Here is a 24,101-nt window from a genome sequence, read left to right as displayed (position 1 = left end):
TATTATGTAATAAAAATTACATTATATCATTGAGCAATTAAAGAAATATATTTTTTAATTGCACGTTTAGATGTATATACTTCATGCGGCTCGACATTAAAGTCTTACAAGCATCATTTGCAATATATCATATGTATACATCGTCAAGTTATTATTATAGAATATTTTTTGTCGTAAGAACGTACCCACCATAATTTCTCTTGTAATTCTTTTTATTTACTATAAAACTATGTTTTTTAACAAATTGCAAGAGAATATATATATATACATATATGTTATACGTATATGTGAAATATCATCGATCGCTCGAATAATATGCAATGAACAAAATAATTACTAGACAGAAGACAACAAAATCTGTTTTTTGAAAATAGCAGATTTTCTTGCACGCGATGATGTACTTTCTATAATGATTAATGATATATATCTAAGAGAGGATAATTTAAATATCACATATATATATAGAAAATCCTGCAGCAGCTTAGAGAGATGCCCTTATAACAAAATTATCTATTAAGATTTTACATTTATGCGATATTAAAATCTTTCTTTTTTTCTTACTTCATTTCTTTCGATTCAGTTTTGCGGCACAGATATTGTGTAATACTACAGGCATACATTCATTTATCATACAAAGTGTGGGGTAGATTGGGGTATTTTTTTTTAAATTCTGTATATACGTACGTGTATATTATAAAGTGATTACAAAAATCAAGTTGCGTAAACTTGCTGTAATAAAAACATAAAGAATATTATTTATATAAAAACAAATAAAGTTAAAAGCAGAACAAAACAATTTTCTTTTCTTTAAAGTTAAAAAATGTTTTTTTTTAGTTTATAATTTATAGTGGTTCTTTAGTCAATAATTATGCTGAACGATCATCGTGTTCGATAATGATAACGTGATCATTTGAAAATATATTAATTTATAAGCATCATACATATATAAAAAAATAATATATATATACTATATGAATTTAGAAAATAAAAAAAAATGAGGATTGTTGGAAATATAAAAAGATGCCAAGAATCGACGCCAATATATTGACAAGACAAGCATGTTTTTAAAACTCAAAAAAGAATGCATTAAAAAAAATTATATTATTTATACTGTATAATTGTATTATAATATATAATAATTATATATTCTAAATACACGAAACGTAAACTGAACACGATGAGCTTGCATCTCCTTTTCTTGTCGGATTTAATCGAAGATTTTTTAATGCGCTCGATCTCAAAAATCACGGATATAAAGAGCATTTCTCCCTCCCATATGCCGTACACAAGCGAGATATTGTAGACTCTGATAGACTTTGATTCAAACTCAAAGATTGAAACCGTGATATTTGATATATAATGTATGTATATGCATTATACATATAATTCCGATATGAATATATAATATATAAAATATATAATTTCCATTAATTTAATTTCTAAAATGTTGTAAATGCATAAGAAAAAATATGCAAGAATCATGTTCTCGTGTTTATATATGAAAATCGAAATCGAGAATTGAGACCAATATTAATAATGAGATTTGAATTATTTAAATACTATAAATGAAAAATCCCTTACGCCGTTTCAATTGTCACAAATAAACATAGATCTTTTTTTATACTTTTACATTAGAATTAGAATGAAATTATACTAATTTCAATCCTTGTTTGAATTTCTATATAAAAAAAAAAAAAAAAAAGAAAAAGAAAAATATATAATATCGCGGATATTTTTATCGTGCTTTTTATACGTACTACGTATGAAAGAACTTTCACGGTACAACGTAAAGTTAACATGTTTTTATTACATGTGTAAAATGACCCGGCAGCTCTATATCATTTTAACAACGGCGTTATTATTATTATTATCATCATCATTATTACGATTTTTTCAGCTCTCTATGACTCAATTTAAGCTTTTGCAGGCGCATACATTCACATTCGCGGAGACTATCTGATTCGATGTCTTTTCGAGTTGCTGCATGCGGCGAGAGTAATTTTTTTTTTCCTTTTCTTCCTTTCTGACGTAACGGTCTTTTCTAGGAAATGCGCAATTTATTTATTATCAATCTAATTTGGAAAGCGCAGGTTTCCAGATATAGATTAAACAGATTCACAAGGCATGCCAGCTACATTATTACTATTACCCTACTTTCGTATCATTATACTCATCTCATTACTAAAAATAATGTAATAATTAATAATTATATAATGATATTTAATAACTAATTAATGATCAATTTGCTGAAATGGCCATTTTTCGTGTGAGTAGGAATAATTAATAAGTAAATAATATTTAAATCTATCTCTCTTCGTAGCTTTAATTTCTAATATTTAATATAAGTGCTTATCGTATCTATGTTCAACAAGGTATCCTCGACAATTATTAACGTAACAACTTGCCAGCAGCGCAAAGACTAAACGTATCTTAATATTTCTCTCCTTCTCTTCTTTTATTTTTCTTCCTCCCCATCTTTTGTGGCCGCAACAGTATAATCTTTTTAATTAATCCCAAGGTCAATGAGTTAACAACGCAACATGTTACGCAAGCATTACTGAAATCCTGTAATATCGATTATATTTGGCAAAGCGACATGTAAATTCGCTGCTTTTTTTGCTGTTTGCAATATATAGGCCCCGCGCGCGGAGGCATACTTTTTTTTTCGTGAATGCATTCCACAGGCATCTAGGCACAACAGATATAAAAGTAGTACACTCAGAAATATTCAGATATTCTCGTAGCAATCTATTATTTTTAAAATAGCACTATCATATACATCCTAAGATAACGCGTACCAGCGTATATTCTTTTCCCTTCGTCATCTCATTTATTCGTTTCTCCTTTAACTACGAGCCTGTAGTGTTAAAGCAAGTACGTATATTTATATATGTATATATCATTTTCACATAAATGGAAACATTATTCGCAAGATTGTTAACACAACAAGCTCGCATAGCGCGCATAGTATGGGTTACAACATCGAGCATACGTTTATATCTTCGCGATCACATTCCCGCGCATACATAATCTCTCTTATCAGTATATAAAATCTTTTGTAGAATATACCAAATCCGTTACAACCCCAATATCCGTAATCATCTCGTCTTATGTACCTTATTCGTGTATTATTTTATTGTTGAGACGTAGCAAGAAAGTAGCATCCTAAAGTACCTCCAATGTGATGGAGATTCTACGAGTAATGTATTTAGAGCCCTTTTCGCTTACCGCATATTTTATATAACAATGTGATTACAGTTCCACTCACAGCTGTAATTTTCTTTTTCTCGTAATGAAGAAATAAATACAACGCATTTCTACGAAGAATAAAAGTCTCTTCTGTAAGCTTTTATGAATACCTATATACCGTCTCGTTGAATCGCACAATGCGCGGCGGGAAAGAGTAGGGTTTTCTTTTTCTCTATTAAAGTAAACAAATACAATGTGATACATGCTGAAATAATAATACGGTTATTGATTTCGCACAATGGGATTCTTGTTGCCAAATTGTTTGCGTGCTTATAGCCGTTTTCCTCTAGAAAAAAAGCTAACTTCCGATGTTACTACAGCAAAACAGAGGATACATGGGAAGGGCTTGTGGTAGAGACTAGCAATTACTCGGATCTGGCGGCGTGACAAGGTATTCATCGGCGCGTTTATGGTCAGACAATGCCCGCATTGTATACGAGTCCTGTGGTAAATCGCTCTTCCTTCGTAAAAGCGGCTTTACTTTGTTTACGTTTGTCATTTTCTTCGCCTACATGATGAAAAATTCATTTAAAAAACATTAAAATTCTTAACTTTACACAAATATAAATTCATACCTCATTAGCTTTAGCTTCGATTTTTTCCAAAGTAAGCGGAGTTTGATCCGTATCACCGTCTTCGTCGGGCGGCGAGTTATCTATATGCTGTGGTGACATATATAATGTGTTATTCGTTGTGCTTTTATTTGCCGTATTATAATTTGGATGCCTCATAGCGAGCGCTTCTACGCGCATCCATGCTTCATCTCGATCTTTCATGAGCTTTCGCTCCCTTTGACGCTCCTATCAAATATCCAAAACAGAAAGAACAATTACTATTATTTAATCTTTCTGTCAAATCAAGTCAATGTAGAATTGTGTAGTTTTGAGATTATAATTATAAATTCACATTTACTATTCAATGCATTACTAACTATACGACTAACTCGTCATTTTTCACTCTATCATTTTTATTTAATACTAAATATGTTTCAGCGATTTATTTACCCAGTATATGCATATTGAAAATATAAACTATTGCTCGTGGACATACCTGATAATATTGTGTTGTACACTCATCAAATACTTTTTGATTCATTTCCATAAAAAGTTTCAGGGCGTTATAAATTAAACCATGGATCGTTTTATTCCAATGGTTGCGGGAGTTTCTATAAAAAGCTGGATACATTATTGGTAAGATGACGGAATAATTGTCCGATATCAAGGACATTATATATTCGTTATTCCAATAATAGAGAGCCCTTTCCGCCACCTGAAAAAAACCAAGCGAAGCATATAGAAGAAAAAACAATTGTATAAAAAAACGGAAAACAAAATTGCACGCTTACCTGGAAATGCGGTGACGAGACACATTTGGCTAGTTGCCTAAACAACGGATCCATGACTTTTTGAAATTCAGCTGGCTCGATGACGTCTAAGATCTCTTCAAGTTCGTTCAAGAACATAACTTCTTTAGGGGAATGTGTTTTTGGCCAAAATTTCAGCAAGTTTCTAATCACAGGTTCCGTTAACGACGGATCCTTTTCCAAAAATTGGACGACACAGTACGCTAATTGCGGATGGTACACGGATAATGACTTAGCCTTATGCAAAGGTAGTAGGACTTTTAACAAAAAGACTTTGTGCTCTTCCTTTAACGGCAAAGCAAAGCCGTTTATGATACTGCGAAAAAAATAAAGATCGATGAATATAATTTATATATATGAGAAATTTACAATGTATATATCATTATTATTAAAGTTATTATTACCTTCCTAAGATTTCAAGCAACTCTGCGATGCCATTGTGATGCTCCGTCTCGTATATAAATCGATAGAAAACATTATTTATCTGTTTCCTAATGTACGCTCTGAGGCCCAGAAATTTTCCGTAAATCCTATGGAGGGTCGTCTTGAGAAAGTCCCTCTCTCTCGGATCCTCAGAATCGAACAACTCTAAGAGTTGTAGCACGAATTTTTGATCTATGTAGCGTCTCGCTATAGATGGCTGGAAGTCCTGCGATTCTAGCAATCGCAAAAAAAATTCGTAGACAAGCTGCAAGTGCGGCCAAGCTGCTTCCAACGTCGGCTCATCCTCCTCCGGATCAAATTCTGCGCCGTTAGGATTTGATGACGGAGGTAGTGTCCGGAACAGGTTCACAGCGAACTGCCAGGATTTTCATGATCTTAGTAAAACTTTCAATTTTATTTTCAAAGCGTTTATTTTATTTAAATTATGTTTTCGCATCTTCTTTGAAAAAAATGTAAAACAATGTAAATATTCCAAAAAAATCTTTTATTTAAAAAAAATTTATGTATATAATTCTTATATATACATTGTTCTATATATTTCCATATATTTATTACTTTATCGCGTACAGTTTATTTCCATTTTTATACAAATCGAATTTTCTATCACTTACGTAGACCCGTTTTCAATTCTTGGAAAAAATATAATGCGATTTGCAAGAATCTCCATGCTTTTACGCAGAATATATTAAATAATATGCTGCTTACCATGTTTACCGCCTCGGGATATATCGCTTCGGTGATAACATTTTTGTTTTTGGTTACATACTCGACCATCTCGTGGAGGGCAGTGCGTTTTACCTCCTTCCATTTCAAATCTGACAAGGGATCGGACTCGAAGTCGAAGAGGACGCAGCATTGCCGTAGCTTCTGTATAAAAAGTTCCTCCCGTTCGTTTCCCTGTTGCGTTTCTGGAATCAGATATAAACGGTGATTAATAGGTCACGCCGCACTTGGCAGCCTTTACGATAAATACAGAGCGCGATGGATGTATCGCGTACCTTGTCGCTATTAATCATATTAGTCTATATGAATATCGAGCATATTCGAATACCTATATTTTTTTTTGCACCGCCTGTTTCTTTTTCTCGTTCGAATTATTCTGCTGGTGCAACAGATAGTTTTTTCATTTGCCTTCTTGACATAAATGAGAAATGATTCTTGAACGAATTTAAATCCCCCGACAATTTATGTTTCATACTTTGAGATATTATCGACGGAAGTATAAAGTTCTTATTGACGAAATATGATAAATTGGCGATTTTATCTTGCTGTTATATAAAATTGTTACAATGCATAAAAAATTATGTCGCTTATAAATACCCAGAATATTAACAGTCTCGGTTTTGAAATAATTTTATAATCCTCAATGTGGGAGCAAAGTTAGTTTAACAAAATATTTCTGACAATGATAAGTATATTTGAAATATAATTTATGGCGTTGGTAGAAGTGAAGCACGCGATAATCGATATTCTATTTGCTTTTCTGAACCTTCCAATCTACATAGATAATTATTGCAGATGTTAATAAATCTCCTTTATTCCTCACGAAAAGGGTTTATCGTAGGGTTGTTAGGCAGTCGATATTTATGCAAATTTTAATAGCAAGTTATAACAAACGGTAAACTTTCGATCCAAAATCTGAAAAATGTTCTGCTTTCCTGATTTAATCAAGCAGGTTCTGCAGGAGAATCGATAGCGACCTTCAAAATACCGCGACTGTTACCGAGGCATTATTTATCGTCTACTATTCCTGGCGATTTTCATAATAGAAGTAACAAGATCGATTTATCACGATTCGACATTTCGTGAATGTCTTATTCTCAAACAATTCTTTTACCAATGTAATACAGATTTAAAAAAATAAAAAGTAAAAAGAAAAATTGTAAATATTATTTATCGAGATATAATTATTATATTTTGATGGCGAATCGATAATGTATTTAAATAACGCATTAATCTTGTAATAAAAATTTGACATGCAGTCGAATTTGTGAAAATAATCCGTAAAACTGATTGAAGCGACGGAGAGCTTTACCGATTAGAAGAGGTTGCAAAGGTTGATAGTGCAGGGCGAAGGTCACCGGGTAACCCTTGTTCAAGTCCTGGGGCAACACCGTCGCCAAAGCAAGACCCTGATGAAAACTGGGACTTTTGGGCAGAGCGCCGCCCAGAGATGGGCTAATTCCACCGACATGAACCATCGCACGATACTATAATATGTGTTACGACCTTACACTCGCATTTTACTCATTGGCGAATCTCTCTTCAAATACACATCGAACTGAGCAGAGATCTGTTTGTATACCTTTTCATAATAATTTGCAACACTTTAGGTTCACGCACACACATACATACATAAACACATTTTCCAGAATTGGTCTCCTGATATGTCAAAGTCGCGATCAATAATGTTTCCTGTCTTCGTGATTATTCTCTTCAATTTCCATAATAATTTTCGTTATTATATTAGATTGAAATTTTACTTACAGATAACTGATAATTGAGTTTGTAAATATTATTACTCGTATAAGATAATGTAATGATATTATTCTCTCTGTGTTAAATTTGTTGTTTTTTTTGCCCCAGTTTTTTGCGGATTTCACCGACTCGGACGGAAACGAATTTCCGGAGAGTGTTTTTATTTTTTATTATTCGCTTACTCGATGATATTTTATTAGGCCGCGGCGATTGTCGATCTTCCACGAATCACTTTTATTAGATTCCCACATTATTTTTCGCGTTGCTCGCGCAAAGGAAACGTGATTTTGTTTTGCCGAACCATGCAGAAATAATAATAAACTGTAGTTTAAAGTAAATCAATATGAATCGCGATTGTTACAGCATGTTGCGAGAATATTTTCGCACAAAGAAATTGTGTCAGCAAATACAATATAATATTAAATTACTGCGTATACAAATTTTATTTATAAATGTACAAAGCAATATGCAATATGAATTATATACGTAAAAATATTATTTTCCGCTAACTAATAAATCTGATTCATTTTATAAATATTTATTTATTTATATTTTAATATATAATATGTTAAGTCCTCCCATAATAATTATTATGCGTTTTGCATTTATTAATTAATATGCGATTCTTCGTGTAATGTATAAATGTATTGAATACTCAAATTAAAACGCGTTATTATTTTATCAGAGATCTTATATTATTTTTCACCAAGCTGGTTCGCAAAACTATTTTTCTTAATCAAAGAACTCAACAACTATTACAAACCTATTAAATTGCAAAATTTCACTCGCTTAACCGGAAACTGTGTAAACGATAAAATTCACCAACTTTCGAACGGAATGTTTTTAACATGCAACATTCACCAACTTTTTAAATTCGCCAGACAAAACTATTAACATCTTAGAATTTTCTCCAACACATTCTCTTTAAATTATTTTTCTTTTCAATGCAATTATGCAATCACATTTCCAACAAATATTTCTAATATTTTCCGTAAAATCCATCCGCCTGAAATAATCCAGCTTTTCCCGTGAATCAGCGTCTTCAAAGTCTTCATCGAGCTTCGAAAGTCGATCGTGTCCGCCCTTAATCGGATTTTTCCACCGATTCTCAATAACAATCCCACCACCGACAGAACACCCGGCGTCCGTTCGCCGTTAATTCCCGTCGTTGTTTAACGCTCGCAACAATCTGTTGCTTCGTCCGCGTCAATCGATCGACCAGAGAGAGGCGAGCCTTCCTCACGGCCTTTCTCTCTTCGGGGTGTTCGCGCTGCGAGATCACCCCTACGAAACACCGGCGAGCACTAGGCGGCGCATTCTCGCGGCTCCCCGGAACCCGGTGACCGCGTTAACGAGAGACGGGGGGATGGGATGGAGAGGAATGGTTGGGGGTGGTCGGGCGAGAGAGGGGGACGGCAGGGAGATTCTGCCTAAGTGGCATCGGCGGTCAATGAACTCGCCGGTCCTCGCCAGGATCTCGCGGGTCATCTCTCGATCGGTCACGGGGTTGATAAACCCCTCCCCCCATCCCCCGTCCCGCAATCCCCCCTTATCGTGGAACTCGATGCAGGTAGAGCCGCGGCCAGGTAGAGCTCTCGCGAGGGTGCGGGCGCGGGTCTCGGCGCGATTGGAGGAGAAGAGATCAACAAGGGATGCTGAAATGGCTGGCTGGTGGACGGGGGGGGCGACGTGACTGTTTACGTTGGCAAAACGGGGAACCGTGAATCCGAGGCGCTTGCGCGACCCCCGCCGCACGCGCAATCGATATACTCGTGACGTAGGAGGCACTCTTGCACAACCTCGATTGACCGGCATTATATTGGGAAAGGACAGGAGGAACGATTTGTCGTTCTCTTCTCTTCTTCTTCTCCGCCGCTCTCGTTTTCGCCTCTTACCCATCTCTCAGTTGTTTGTTCGATCATTATCGTGTGCCTCTGCTCATTTGCTCGCCCGCTCTTTGCCCTGAACTAATTGTCCAGTTATGGTCATACGTCTATGTAGCTTCTTGTGTCGATTTCTATATGTCGTCGATTAAATTCATTTCAGATTCAAAGTTATTTATAGTAATTGCACAAGTAATATCATACGTCGTGCGTAAAGAGATATGCTCGTTGTATGACGTGCAAACATTTTTTTTTCCCCATTTTAATTACAATATAGAACGCCGATAACACAGATGTAAAAAACATTGAATTCCAATGCCCATTTTAATTGTTTTATTTATTAAGATAATAATTTTTTCACATAAGATAAATCTCATCTTTTATTATTTCTCTAGTATACCCGTATTATTTAAAATAATACCTCATATTCTATTAAGTTTAGAATAAATTTATCCAAAGAATTATATCCTAACCCTTGACGAAATTAAGAAAAATAATATTATATATATATTGTATATAGACAAAATATTTTTGAAAATATAGAATTTACAAAACGTATAATAAAATAATTAAAAATACACTGTTTAAAAATAAAAATTATCATGCTAAAATAAATTTAAAATTTATAAATTATTCTACAAGCTTTATATATAGCATGATCCACACGTGTGAAAAATACATGATTTATATTAATCTTAATTTAAAAACATGCTTTAGATGTAAACAGGAAATTGCAAATATAAACAGTGAAAAATAGAGAGATGCGTATCTTATATAGGATATACTGCCAAGTTTAGAGTCAATGCGCATGTTTCGTGAAATACAATGTTTCATAATAAAAACTTACCGGACAATAGCGGCAATTTTTGCAATTCCCGATTTTTCGATATATTGAACCTCGAGCTGCTTTGTCGTTTATCCTTTTTAATTACAGGTCCACCGGGTTGATACTTGATTTTGTTGATGAGCGTAGGCGGAGGCGGTGCATTACCCACCGGAGGTCCCCCGGTCATCTTGCTTGCCTGTGGAAGATAAAAAAAAAACAATATTAAAAATAGATATAAAATTTGTAAATAATTAAAGATACACAGATATGTTACAATAATTGATTTTAAATAAAAAAGAATTAACATTTTTGAATTACATTGTACTTTTGATTTGAAATTTTCATTGTACATCCGCATGTAATATTCTTCATAAATATTAAAAGTAGATGTTTAATTAACGCAAGTAATCTATTTTAAACTGAATGAAGTAGGTGTTAAATGTGTAAGTTAAATCTGAACAAACGTCGATGATTAGCGGATTTAATCCGCGGTAATTCGTCTTCCTATTAATGCGAGTCGCAGGTAAACGATCGATCGCGAGCGATAGATCACTGATCAGATTAACGTTACATAAATGGAACGCGAGGAAGCGACGTCGACCTCCATAACGATCCTGTACGGTATACGATGCGTAAAAAAAAAAACTGCACGGTACGTGATCTCTTTATAACTATCAGAACTGGAACTACAGGGTGTCTATAAATTCACGCTCGTGTTCAGAACTATATAGAATTAATTTTTTTTAATAAAAAAAAAAATATATATATATATATATATATATATTGAAGCACAAACAATTCATCCATTATAATTAATTGAAGAGCATTTCGCGAATCAAATTTCTCGAATCGAAATACTATACACAATATAATATCATGATCTCTCTAACAGTTTTTAATGGACTTTTTAAACATTTTTATTTAATGCTTCGTTTTGCTAAAATATTCAATATCGTGTACTGGAAAAAGTGAAGTGAAGGAATATCGTTTAATTAAATTTTTATTGAAGAAAGAAAGCTGCGAATAATCTTACTGCGTATATAGAGCTTATGTTACACCAATCATTTTACTCGTTAACAGATGCGGCCATGAACTTTGCGAGAGAGAGAAAAAAAAACACGCGAACAAACATCGTTCCTTTTATTCGTCTTCGATCGCAGTTACAAATCGCAAACACACACAAACGCCTTGTTTCATCCTGGATTGCGGCTAGGTCGACCGAACAAATGAACCCCGTTGGCATCCCCCGTTGGTAATGAATTCAATCAGATACCCTTCTTCTCGCATGGCGGCTTTATTACAAAACCGATCGAGATAATTTACTTTAGTTACACGAGCTTTCTTCGCTAACTTTCCCGATCGGTTCCGCTTTCGAAGTTCTCGGGCGCAATATTGAATATCTAATTAACAATCACCGATTCTTTTCTACGGTATTCTACGCCGTTTGTAACAAGATCGAGGATCAGTCGGTTGTTTCGTAATTCATATTTTAACAAACATGTAATTTATACGCAAAGTTATATAATTTTAATAATTATAGGATTATATAAATTAATTGGAATTACGAAAATGGATAAGAAAATTAATTTATTATTAATTTCGAGTGAAATATGTTTGTTTTTTTCTCGAGGTATTACGTTGAAGCTCGTTCGTCTCGAGATATTCGACGTTGTGTGAATACATGACAAAACATTGCGTAATCAATAAGGCATCTGCGCAGTATTATGGCAGGTAACATGGGCAAGTTAAATACATAATAAAGAGGTGTTAGTAAAGCGCAACGGGCGTCCGTAAGTAGCGAATAAAAATAGATACAAATCACGGTCTAATGAACTATTGCGGAGTTTACATTACCGTCACTCGTTGCAGTGAATTTGTTTGCTGTTATATCTTTAGAAGAACATTTATGTGCGAACACGTACGCTTGATGAACAAAGAAGGCGTACGACACATCGTCTCCCAGTGAAATCTAGTATCTACTGCTATAATAATTGTGAGAGAGTGAGAGAGAACTTAAAAAAAAAAAAAAAAAAAAAAAAAAAAAAACTCGTAAAAGCTTCTGAGCAATATGCAGAAGTTATTTCGTGACAAAGTGATGTAATAAACTTTTATCGGACGATGCCTTATCCTTCGAAACGTTGAAAAGCTTATTATCCAAGAAGCATTAAAGGAAACTATTTGTCCATAAAAACATTGTTTTCAAAAATGAGATATAAGTAATTAAATTATAATTAAAAACTATAATTATAATTTATTATATTATATATTATAATTAAAAAATATAATTATAATTTATTGAAATAATAATAGCTTATAAAATGAGTGCTTTTTTACACGAGAAGAGGTCGATGGGTATTAAAATTCACGGTTAAAGATTAAGTTATTGCAGATTCTATTATATTGTAACTTCCCCTCGCTCGAGGGACGTGCAAAATGCATTTCGCATCTTTCATCAGAAGTCATTAATTATTTCGAATGAAGGCGATGCCAGTTCTGATAAAATAGAGTGATTACACGCGAGACGCTATTTGACATAGAGCTACGGTTGATTCATATCAATATGTCGATTTCTATTATTTCTTGTTTCGTTGAGCTGAACGAGCAGTCTCACTTCTTTTATATATATAAATATCATTTTTCTTTAATTAAATATGATTAAAATACATAATATACGTCATAATATATCATAAGCATGATATTCTCATAAAGCTATAATTGTATTAAAATTAAAATACAGAGATGATTTCTATTTGTCATTGAAAATATAATATATTAATTTCTCTTGCAATATTATTCATATTTTCAAGTAATATACGTATAATAATAAAGCGATAAAAATTAATAATAAATACATAAATAAATAAAATAGAAATAAAATAAAATAATAAAGATCTTTAAAGATAAACAAAGATGATAAGAATATAATTATAAATTGAACTATATATATATATATGACAGGTTCAAAGTTCAAATTAATTTTTTTAATTTATATGTCAATCTCTATATAGACGAGGGTAAACAAATTAAAAGTCATTGACCTTTGCTCTGATAAACTCATCAATTGAAACGCAATAATCTATGATACTTGAATCATATTATGATACGAGATATTTTGTATTTTTATATTAATGTTATTTGCGTAATGCTGTTTCCGACGTCGCTATAAAAGTAATGCGCATTCTCGATATCGATTATACGCACTTATCTATATATATTGATCCCGCACAAGCAAAACTAATGTCACACTGAAAAATTGTTGTATATCTTTAATTATCATATCAATCACGTTTGATAAGTATACGCTGATATATATCAATATCGGAGAAAAGATCTTACTTTTCAATATCATCCCATGCTAGATCGAATAAGAACGAGTAAAAAGATTATCTTGGAAAAAAAAAAAGCTTTGATTTTACTTAATAATGTCTAATAATAATATTCCAGAAAGTATACGTAATTATTAATTATAAATTATAGTGTAAATAAATAAAAAAATGTAATTGTCTTACACATTGCATCTACTTGACAAATTTCGAGTTTGAGAATCATAGTGAGAATTAAATAATGTTTATTAAAATTGATGCAAGTGACTATGTAATAAATGCAGAAGATAAGAGGCGATTATACAATATAAAAAGCGATTATTATAATTTATTTCTTTAATGAAAAAAATATTTTTTTTTTCCCCATTAAAACAGAATATAAAAAAATTGAGAAAAGTGTTAAATATTTATTAAACGATAAGTTTGTCACGTCACAGGCGTCGACGAAATTTGTCGAATATTCAACAAGCGAGCGCATCGTTCGGAATAGATTCCAAGGAAAACCTGCCTTTTTCTTAAACACGTTCCCGAAGGCGAGGCCGCTGAAAGTTTGCATCTTACTCTGCATTCCAGCGATGTATATATATATATATATATATATATATATATATCCGGAACAATGATCCGTCCAGGAAAGGAATAATTCACTATCGGCGCAGCATAGCAGTAACCCGCCCCAGGAAAAACAGTCTTGCGGCGTCAGGACGCAACATGATTCTCGCATTCGCGAGATCCGCCCTTCTCACGTGACGGGAAGAATTTCAATCACACACAGCTGTCGAACAGCCGATTCACCATTTCACGATCCACCGGGAATATCCGCTTTCTTCCCGCCGGCACCTGAGAGTGCATCCCCGTATGCATGCCTATGGGAATATTCCGCGAAATATTCGAGGGAAACGCGTCGGTTTATTTACCTTTTTTTTTTTTTTTTTTTTTTTGTTGTAATATACTAAATTGAATATCTCGCGAGATACAGAATATATCGATGTGAAATTCAACGTAAAGGTATTATTTATTTAAAAAAATGAGGAAAACGCAATTTTTGTATTATTAATTATTAGACTGTGCAAAGTCAATTCTCGAGGGTTTTCATTCAGTTTAGGATATTTATAGGACAACAGTTTTGGAAAAAAAGAAAAGAGTGAAAATTCCGGATACAACCATTGAAATGATAAACTGCGTTAGCGGTTACACTCGATCTATTTACAACGATGACAGTTGTCTTGCGAGTAGTTTACGCGCGAAAAGGCCGATGTATGTATAAAAATAAGTCGATGGAACGGAATGTCTGGGGGCGAGAGAAAGAGAGGGAGAGAGGATGGGAAGAAGAAGAAGAAGAGAGAAGTAGAGACTTCTTCTTATCTAAGATTAGGAAAAGCCGCCGCAGTCTTTGCACCGGCGTTTCGCACTCGCGATTATTTTAGATCGATAATCGAAAGTGATGAGAGAGTAAATATATTATCTTGCTGTCGCTGGCCGTCACGCGGTGTCTTGTAATCCAATATTTTCGAAGACCAATCTCTTTATATGTGACGCGCGACGTGACGTAATTTACGCGATTGATAACGTATCGCTCTCCGACAATTCTCTTTATTTTACAAATTAAAAATATTTTTTAGATTAAATCTTTTTTATCCATCGCGATTATTGAATTAATTCTAAGATAATATATTTTCTAATTACATGATATATTCTTTATATTAATTAATCATAACGTAACTCTCTCCCATACATAATTACAGTACGTTTAGTTTACTTTCTCCCGATATAATTTATTTCATCTTACGATGATATCTTCTCATAATAAATAAAAACATGTATATTTAAATCTGTCTATCTCGTTTCGACTTCTTTTTTATTTATCTTCCATGCACACATAAAACATTAATTAACTTGGATTATTATCGAATGGAGATCGCGATTCGCGACGCTAACAATAAGTAAACGCGTGCGTTTTCTCCGGCCGTTCTCACGGGATACTCGAGAGAATTCGCGATATTCCCGTGCGCGAGGAGATATAAATATTCCTCCACGCTGTCCAGCGCGGAGAATATTCTCGTGAGCTGATCTAGTCGCGGACACGCACAAAGGCACGCTGCACTTGGAATTGCACTCCTCGCGACGCGTCGTAAAGGAGAGAAACGTCACCTTCTCGTCATCCGATTTTCATCCGAGAAATCCTCGGCGACGCCGTTTCCTCTCTCTCGCGCGCGCGCGCGTGCGAGAGAGAGAGAGAGAGTGAGAGAGAGGGCTCCTCCGGGCGGAAACTTGCCCGTCGCGACGCTAACGATTTGAGAAAAAGAGAGAGGGAGATATCGAGACAGAGGGAAAGAGAGAAGCGAACGAGAAGCGTCGCCGATGACGCGACGGACGCCCGAGATTCTTCGCGGAGGCGGCGACGGCGACAGTGACCAGCGGCTACGACGGGAGCGAACTGTCAGAGGCGAGCGGCGAGCGTGCACTCGTGACCGAGAATCGCAGCCAGCCGCTTGCGACACTTTCGTGTATGTACACGTATCGTAAGTTTTGGCGAGCGTGATCGGATCTCGCGGGCACGCCGCCGCGTCCGATCGACGCCGATCGTTCAAGGCCGCTATGTACGACCTTAACCCTCAAGCCAATTACGAGGAATTACGTTTCATCTCGCGGTCGAATATGATACATACACGCGTATTCGTATCTAAGCTCTTGACGACCCTAATCGGGGTAAGAAGGAAGACGAAGAGGTTTCGAATGCTCGTGGAGCAATTACTAGATACGCTCGCTTTCTGGAGAGAAAGGAATTTTTACTTAGAGATGAGATGGGAAAAGAAAGACGCGAATAAGATATAAGAATAAGTCGTGTTCATCTTCTTCACGATTTTTTTTCTTGTTAAAAAATTATATTCTTATTCTTCAGAAAAAGAAGAAGACGATTATTGCCTTTGCATATGTTATTGTCTTAGCTTTCTTTCACAAAATATAATAATAATAACGTAAATGTAGAATAGGAATAAGAAACCTTCCAGCGTTTCATTCTTCTAACAAGCATCAACGTTGAGAAATGATTATACATGTAATAATTCTTGTTTAGAATTTAAAGAGAATAAACATTTTTTGTAAATGTGAGAATTTATACTTGAATAAATTATAAAGTAGTACATAAAATTGTGTATAAAAAACTTTAGTAGATTTTTTAATCTTTTCTAACAAGTTGCATAAAATTACAGAATTTTTATAAATAGAATCAAATTTAGATAAAATGCAAATTATTTTCTTACATAATGTATTTATATAGGGTGTCCCCAATTTAAATGGCAAAACTTCAGGAGCGTGTAGGGGACCGAAAAGCTAAGACATAAAGTCCTTTAGAGGTTTGCTCGTTTTTGCTCCATTTTGGAGAAAATCACAAAAAAAACAAGTTTACGTTTTTTTACTTATTTTCTTACATTTTATTGATGTTATTATCTATTTAATGCAGATATTGTTCAAAATGGTTGCCCTCTTGCAGCAATGCAAGCATTACATCTAGCATTGACCTCATTAATTGCAGCTAGACATTGTTCTAATGATATTTGGTGCACTGCATCTATGATTCGGTCTCTTAATTGCTCTCTTGAATTGATCGCCACCGTAAAGGATAACATCGAGTGTTTACATATGTAAGGAACCTTGAAGCGGAAAGTTTATTCGGTGCCAATCGACTCGAGAGAGCAACTGACAATGAGAGATTGAATTTTTGCGATTATCTCTAAAATGGAGCAAAGACGAGCAAATTCTTGTCTTAGTTTTTCGATCCCCTACACGCTCTTGAAGTTTTGCCATTTAAATTGGGGACACCCTGTATATCCACGCGCGCGATTATTATTATGTGCTAGTTGGTAGTGATAAAATTTTTTAGAAGGCGATGTATAATAACGATAAATAATCTAATTTATTGATACGTATATGTCATATTTATAAATTTATTTGAGTAGCAGTACTTGTGTTAAGTCTGTTTCGTACTTTCTGATATAATACAATATAATCCGGGGAGGAACAGATTATATCGTATATTTTCTTTTTACACTTGTCTCACTCACTAAATTCCAAATTACTCTAATATTTCTTATCTTCAGCAATGCATTATTATAAAATCAAATTATAATACTTAATATTCAGAAAAAAAATTAATTCAGAAGAAAGATCGAACAAAATTTTAACATCGAAAGATGGTAAAATTTCATTTTACCTTATTTATCGCATCATCTCGAGAGTTTTACGTAATAAAATTTAATTTTTGCTTGAAATATTTAAAGTTAAAAATAAAATATACGCAGAGTTCTCGATGAATAGGAAAAGCGGACGTCAAATTTGTACGAGACTATTCGTCACAACAAATAATTGCCAATAAACCGCCGACACGCATCCATGTCCGATGCGATATACGATATATCGTTACATACGGTGTTAACATGAAATACACGTCGACGGAACAATTACGAACGCGGCGAGGTCTTTTGTACACGTCGCGGGCTCGCTTTCCTGTCATTCGTTATTCCCTAACAATGATGATGAAGCGAGTTTAAGCGCCGCGTGACGAAACGACAATACCCGGTTACTATTTCTGAATACCTGTGGGAGGTGCGACATATGCATGAGTCGCATATACGAGAATCGTGTGCATCAGGAAACGCCAGTTTGTCGTAGCCGCATATGGTTATTAGCAGGTGACAAGAACGATGCGTGCCCGTCGTATATTTCGTCAACATGAGTCAACGAGAGAACATGATAATTAAACGCAATAATTAAATACATTTTAAACGTCCATTTATATATCCAATTCGCGGTAGAATCTTTATATATATATATATTTTTTTTTATCTCCTGTAATGCAAGATGTTTACTGATATTTTTTCAAGTAACATTTTTTTAAATTTCCAGTTTAGAAATGATGCGTCATAATTATACAGAGAATGTTATGGTTCGAAAAAAGTCATCCGAGTGTAAACAATAATATTGCCAAAATGAATATTGTCGAGTTAAATATTTCAATCTGCATGTACGAAACGAAATCAAATTATATGTGAAAATTGCAACAATTATTATATTTAGATAGAAATAGATATCCATGTAAAAACGACAATAGTTAACACCTGTACGTTATGTAAATTATTGTCATATGTTTTGACACATTTCGTAACACGTTAATTCAGTGAACTTGTGTAAAAAGAAAATAATTTTGCGATCATTGCGATTTCGTTGAATCAAATGTAAAATATTAAAATTTATCTCAATTATAATTTCACGATCTAAGAACAAAATTAAAGAATATTGTCGACAAGGTCGAGATATTAGTGATAATTAGCGCGAATTACTCGACAATATTATTTAATTACTATAATTTCTCTTTAATGCGACATAATGTTCCGTAAATATACAAGATCTCAAAAACATTCCATCAACAAGTTACACTAATTTAAACTTGCGAACAACCCAACATAATTGAAAATAAATTAGCATCAAACTCGTATAAATTTGCAAGAACTGTTCAAAGTGACTACTTCCAGCAATAATACATATTTCAGCACGCCTTCTCAGGGCTTGCTCAAATTGGGTCGAAAATAATAAGAAAGTTTCGTATATCAAATAAATTTATACTGCTCCCGTAGTTCATCAATATTTTGGATAGATCTTGCAACGTAAACTAAAAGTTTTAAGATGACCCCGTAAATACAAAACCAATGGAAGTGATATCTGGTGAAAGAGGGGGCGAAAAAATGTAAGAAACTTAAATATTTTGAAATTGATATGATTCGATAATAATTGGTTTTCGGACCAATTATTATGACATATTTATTAAACTTTTTTTTCTTTGTCTTCATCTCTAAAATATAGTGTTAACGAATTTGACCGAATGTTTTTGGGATACCCTATATATCGTGATATCATTATGATACATATATCTATTAATGAAATGTATTTCTAGTGAACATCAGCTGTTTCTGACACATCCGGATATTACGCCGTTATTGTATTATACAAGTTCTTTCCAATATCTCGATCATACGACGAAATATTTGTAGTATCGCTCTATCATTTTCCTGGACACCGGCAATTCTCACGACAAATCGATTTTATCGCGATTCTTTGACGTCGCGTTACGATGACGTGACAAATGTACTCGTAGCCATCATTACACGTCAATCGAACGAACAATTGCGTATGCAAGTGAGCGTTTATATCGCGGAACGGAAGTCGATTGCGGCTTCACGGAAACCATAACTTTTCGATCGGTCTGATCGATTTACATTTATTTCGGTCGTGGCCTATTTTCGGAAACGATCATGGAATTCCGAGATGAAAATGTGTTATCACGCAAAGGGCTCTTGGATCATCGCTCCTTCTCGAACCCTTAAATGTATATATCTATATATAGATATCGATCTCGAAGAAACACGTCGTTCAATCTCTATTATTAAATATTTTATGACAATATTCTCGAGAGTTCTTGTTTAATTTTTAGGTCATATCGAAAAGATCATTTAAACTCCTCAATCCCTTGCTGCTTTCATCCGATTAGATAAAATTTAAGTAATGAAAAAAATTTTATGCTTTGCTTGTCCAGCGTGTTAAACATTTTTTATGGCTTCAATCAATTCTTGATATCATTTAATATTTAATAAAATAATAAAAATTATATATTTATAGCCAAGTTTTTTTTTTTTTTTTTTTTTTTTTTGAGACTAATAAAGTTTAATCAATCTCTTTGTCATTTTATTATTATTATATCATTATTATAGTATCTCTCGATCACTTTTATCAGAAGTCTAAAGAGGAACCACGCGCCTCTGTAATATTTTCCCTTTACTGGAACATGGCTCTAGAATTCTATGCTATTTTCGTATAGTCTGGGTGCTTCCTCATACTTTTAAATTCTTTCTCTGACTCATAATCTCGCGATTTGACAAAGAGGAAGCTAATTTCGCGTACATTATCTGGGCCTCCCGGTAAATCGTCGAAAAAACGGCCGCGATACGAAGCTTGGAATGCGCCATCGGTATTGGCTATTATTAACGCGCTTTCTATTTGCATGCCGCTCAAAATAGAGAAGACGCCGTTCTCTACATCGTGTGGTTAGTTTTAGTGGGTGGGACAACCGGCAATATTTTTGTATGATCTCATTAACGAGAGCGTTGTTGCACCCGCCTCAGGAGAATCTAAATAAAATACAATGTGAAAATAAATACAATGCGATAAGAAAACTTACTCGCTATGCCCAATTTTGTTATGAAATTTTGATCCAATCTTCTTCGATGCGACGCGAAACATATTAATTGGAACTATTTTCTTTTATGAAAACGTGAAAAATCATATTATTTTGTGATATCTTAATTCTTTTTATAATCTATATTTATTCATTTGATTTTTCAAACAGTATAAACGTAGGAAATGTTTTTTTTTTAATAATTTTAACAGTATTTTGCTATTGTACAGTCAAAACATCCTAATGCAAGATCGTATGCACGAACCTGAATGTGTACACTTTTTTTTGTACGCATCATCTTGCGCGACGAATTAGAGTTTGACACATGGCTCGCGATCACGTGGCGGCAGACACAGTGTCAAATGACAGGGTATAAGTACAACCGCGCGCATGTGTCATATATGCGTGTATTTTAAATATATATAACGGATATTTGGCATCAAATCAATGCGCGTTTATCGTTAGTGCCATTGATGCTTTTGTGCAATCACCGACTGGGGAGAAAAAAAATCGGGAAGAGCAAACGGATAATTCGACGATTATGTTTGACAGATTCATCGAAATCTTTGTCATCGGCTCTCTTCTTTGGAATAATTCTTTTGTCTTTATCGACGCGATTTTGAAAATAATAGCGTGAGAAACGCTATTATTTTGATAAAGAAGAGTTATTGTGTAATCCGAATATAAATTATAAAATAAGATACGAAAGGTAAAATTAGTACACGATCGACGATAAATTTAATGTTAATGAAAATGTAGCTTTAAATTATCCATATCGCTCGTCATAAAAAGATAGTGCAGCTCTATCTATCTTTTAATACGAATTCTGCATAAAAATTTCCATAAAATTACGTCAATTGCATTAATATCCTGCGACGTGTACATAATTTATGAAGAAATAATCTAATTGATCTACATCGGCAATTGTGATATCAGATTTTAGCATGGAAATATTAATCAACGATCGCTTGTCATTTTCCTTTTTTTATCATTTGATATCAATTAATGTTGACACACATGGGTAGCCGTGCTTCTTGTAACATTATACGGCGTTCACATCAAAGCCTTTGAAGCCGCAGATGCGCCATCTAGCTCGGGACTGTTCTAACATCGATGCGATAACAATCCTTATCAGACTACTCGGCGAATAACGTCTGCAATTAGATCGCTCATTGAACGATATCAATTATAATAAGTATACTCCACTATGAGCGCAGGCACGTTTTTAGCTTCGTTGCCAAGTCCATATATTTAACGCTTGTAAGAAATCATGGTCAAGCGTGAAAAAAGGAAGTGTGGCAAGAAATATTAGTTATTAAAAAAAAAAAAAAAAAAATATTTATAAAGAATACAAATATATGAACGAACTATATAAATTAAGTCATTCATTTTTCATGTTAATTAATATTTTTTTTTATATATATAAACATTGGTATCATTCTTTTATATTTCTGACAATATCGTAATTAATGATTTGATAAATTTGACAAGTGACATAATATGTCTAAGATATAGGTGTTATAAGCTAAGATTTAAATTTTATAAATACTTTCTCCTATCGTTATTTAATTACGGTATCTAGGATATTCCATATTAAGTTTGCAAGAAGTTAGATATAAAATAAGATATATATGTCGTGCAATTTGTTGCCTGTCATTAAATACTTGTTTATCATGGGAGAAGTTACGCAACTGTAAAAAATTATATGTTATAGATATTATATTCGTCACACGTAATAATCAATATATGATTATACTTCATATTCATTTCAAGTATGTAAATAATGTTTTACATTCATACGTATACGAAAAAGTTAATTTTATACAAAGTATTTTTATGTGCATTGCTTCTTATGTTCTTATTACCATATATATATATATATATATATATATATATATATATATTCTAGATTTGTTTCTTTGAAGGGGATGTTATATCTATAACATATAATACAATATATTATTAACATTAGTTATATAAATATTCTTTTACAGTCACATAAAACATATATCACTATAATATAAATCGCACATAAATAGTATTCTAATACAGAGATTAATAGACATATCGAAGAGTAAAATGTACTATTATTTCTTGAAAGCTATGCATTAGATACGTTTCAACGAGACCAAAATATACTGTACGTGCAGTTTCTGCTGACGTAGAATAACTTTCTTTAATAATTCTGCTTTGTAATATATACCAGAGTCTTCAAATGAACCTGAACATATATATATGTGTATATATAAAAAGAAGAAAGAAACTAAATATGTAGATGCATGTATGAATGAATGGATGTGTGTGACGTTAAAGCGGAACAAAATGCAAGTGAAAGATGCAAGATGTCGGGGATCCTCTCGGCCACGCGGCCGATCTGTCACCGAGGAATTCCAAGACGTTTCTCGAAAAGGGCACCGGACGCTAAAACAGCAACGCGTTCCTATTGCTGCGAGCGCAAAGTGTCACGAATCGCACTCGCGGATACCGACGATCTACGTTGACAGAAGTTACGGCGTTACACGGGACAGCGGATGGCGGCGGAAAGGGCAATGGGGGAGAGAGGGGAATAGAGATAGAGAGAGAAAATATAACCTCACCTCGTCAACGGCGTCGACGTCCTTGCCGTTCTTCGCCTTGTCCTTGCCGCTCTTCGCCGTTTCCTGGAACAGAAGCGGAGTGAATTTCCGGTTGCCGCGCTTTTGCACTCGCGATATTAACGCGCGAACGAATTAATAGCGATGAAGAGAGAGAGAGAGAGAGAGAGGAAACGCGACGGTGAAAAGGCACGAGGGCGAGAAAGAGAGACAGAGAGAGAATGAAAGGAGAAACGTCGCGCGTGCGAAAGAAATAATCATACCATTGCGCTCGTTTCGGGCGCGCGGCCGAGTGAGCTGCAACGCGCGTCGTCGTCGTCGTCGTCGTCGTCGTCGTCTTCGTCGTCGTAGCTATCGTCGGCGGCGACGTTACGCGTCCGAGACCCCGAGAATCGTCCACGGAACGATCGCGCGGCCGCGATTAATCCCGGTCGGTGGCGAGTCGAGCCGAAGTCTCGCCGAACAGAGGGCGGCCCCGCGCGCGCGGAATCGAGATCGGGTCAAGAAACCGGAGTCACGCTACATCCTCGGGTGGCTGACGAGAGATCCGTTCGCCTGGCGGGGTTGTTCCCCCAATCTCTCTCTCACGCTCCTTCTCTGTCTCTTGGATGCCCGATGCTCCTCCCTCTCTCTTTCGACTCTATACGTCTCGCTCTTTCTCGCGCGTCCGCGGCGGGAGACACCGTTCACTCTTTCTCTCTCTCTCTCTCTCC

General features: G+C 34.6%; 1 protein-coding gene across 4 annotated transcripts; it reads right to left on the bottom strand.

Moving 5' to 3' along the window:
- Positions 1–259: 259 nt before the first annotated feature.
- Positions 260–23,878, bottom strand: LOC138935591 (serine/threonine-protein phosphatase 2A 56 kDa regulatory subunit gamma isoform). Of its 4 annotated transcripts, none has more exons than XM_070300274.1 (9): positions 23,652–23,878; positions 23,392–23,454; positions 10,265–10,439; positions 5,762–5,964; positions 5,017–5,411; positions 4,595–4,928; positions 4,300–4,518; positions 3,825–4,049; positions 260–3,757 (listed from the first exon to the last, which is right to left on the bottom strand). In XM_070300274.1, the coding sequence occupies exons 1-9, from the start codon at positions 23,652–23,654 to the stop codon at positions 3,608–3,610; spliced, it is 1,767 nt and encodes a 588-aa protein (XP_070156375.1). In that variant the 5' UTR covers positions 23,655–23,878; the 3' UTR covers positions 260–3,607. The 4 variants fall into 4 exon arrangements, with proteins under 4 accessions (XP_070156375.1, XP_070156374.1, XP_070156373.1 ...); XM_070300272.1 differs by lacking the exons at positions 23,392–23,454; positions 23,652–23,878 and adding exons at positions 14,075–14,432; positions 15,718–16,014 and having other exon boundaries at positions 261–3,757; XM_070300271.1 differs by lacking the exons at positions 23,392–23,454; positions 23,652–23,878 and adding an exon at positions 14,075–15,146 and having other exon boundaries at positions 261–3,757.
- Positions 23,879–24,101: the final 223 nt, after the last annotated feature.

The sequence above is a fragment of the Polyergus mexicanus genome, unplaced genomic scaffold, assembly GCF_030449975.1.
Source record: "Polyergus mexicanus isolate NDT 795.1 unplaced genomic scaffold, iyPolMexi1.0 SCAF_8, whole genome shotgun sequence".
Classification (NCBI taxonomy): Eukaryota; Metazoa; Arthropoda; class Insecta; order Hymenoptera; family Formicidae; genus Polyergus; species Polyergus mexicanus.
This window is presented reverse-complemented; position numbering and strand designations above follow the sequence as displayed.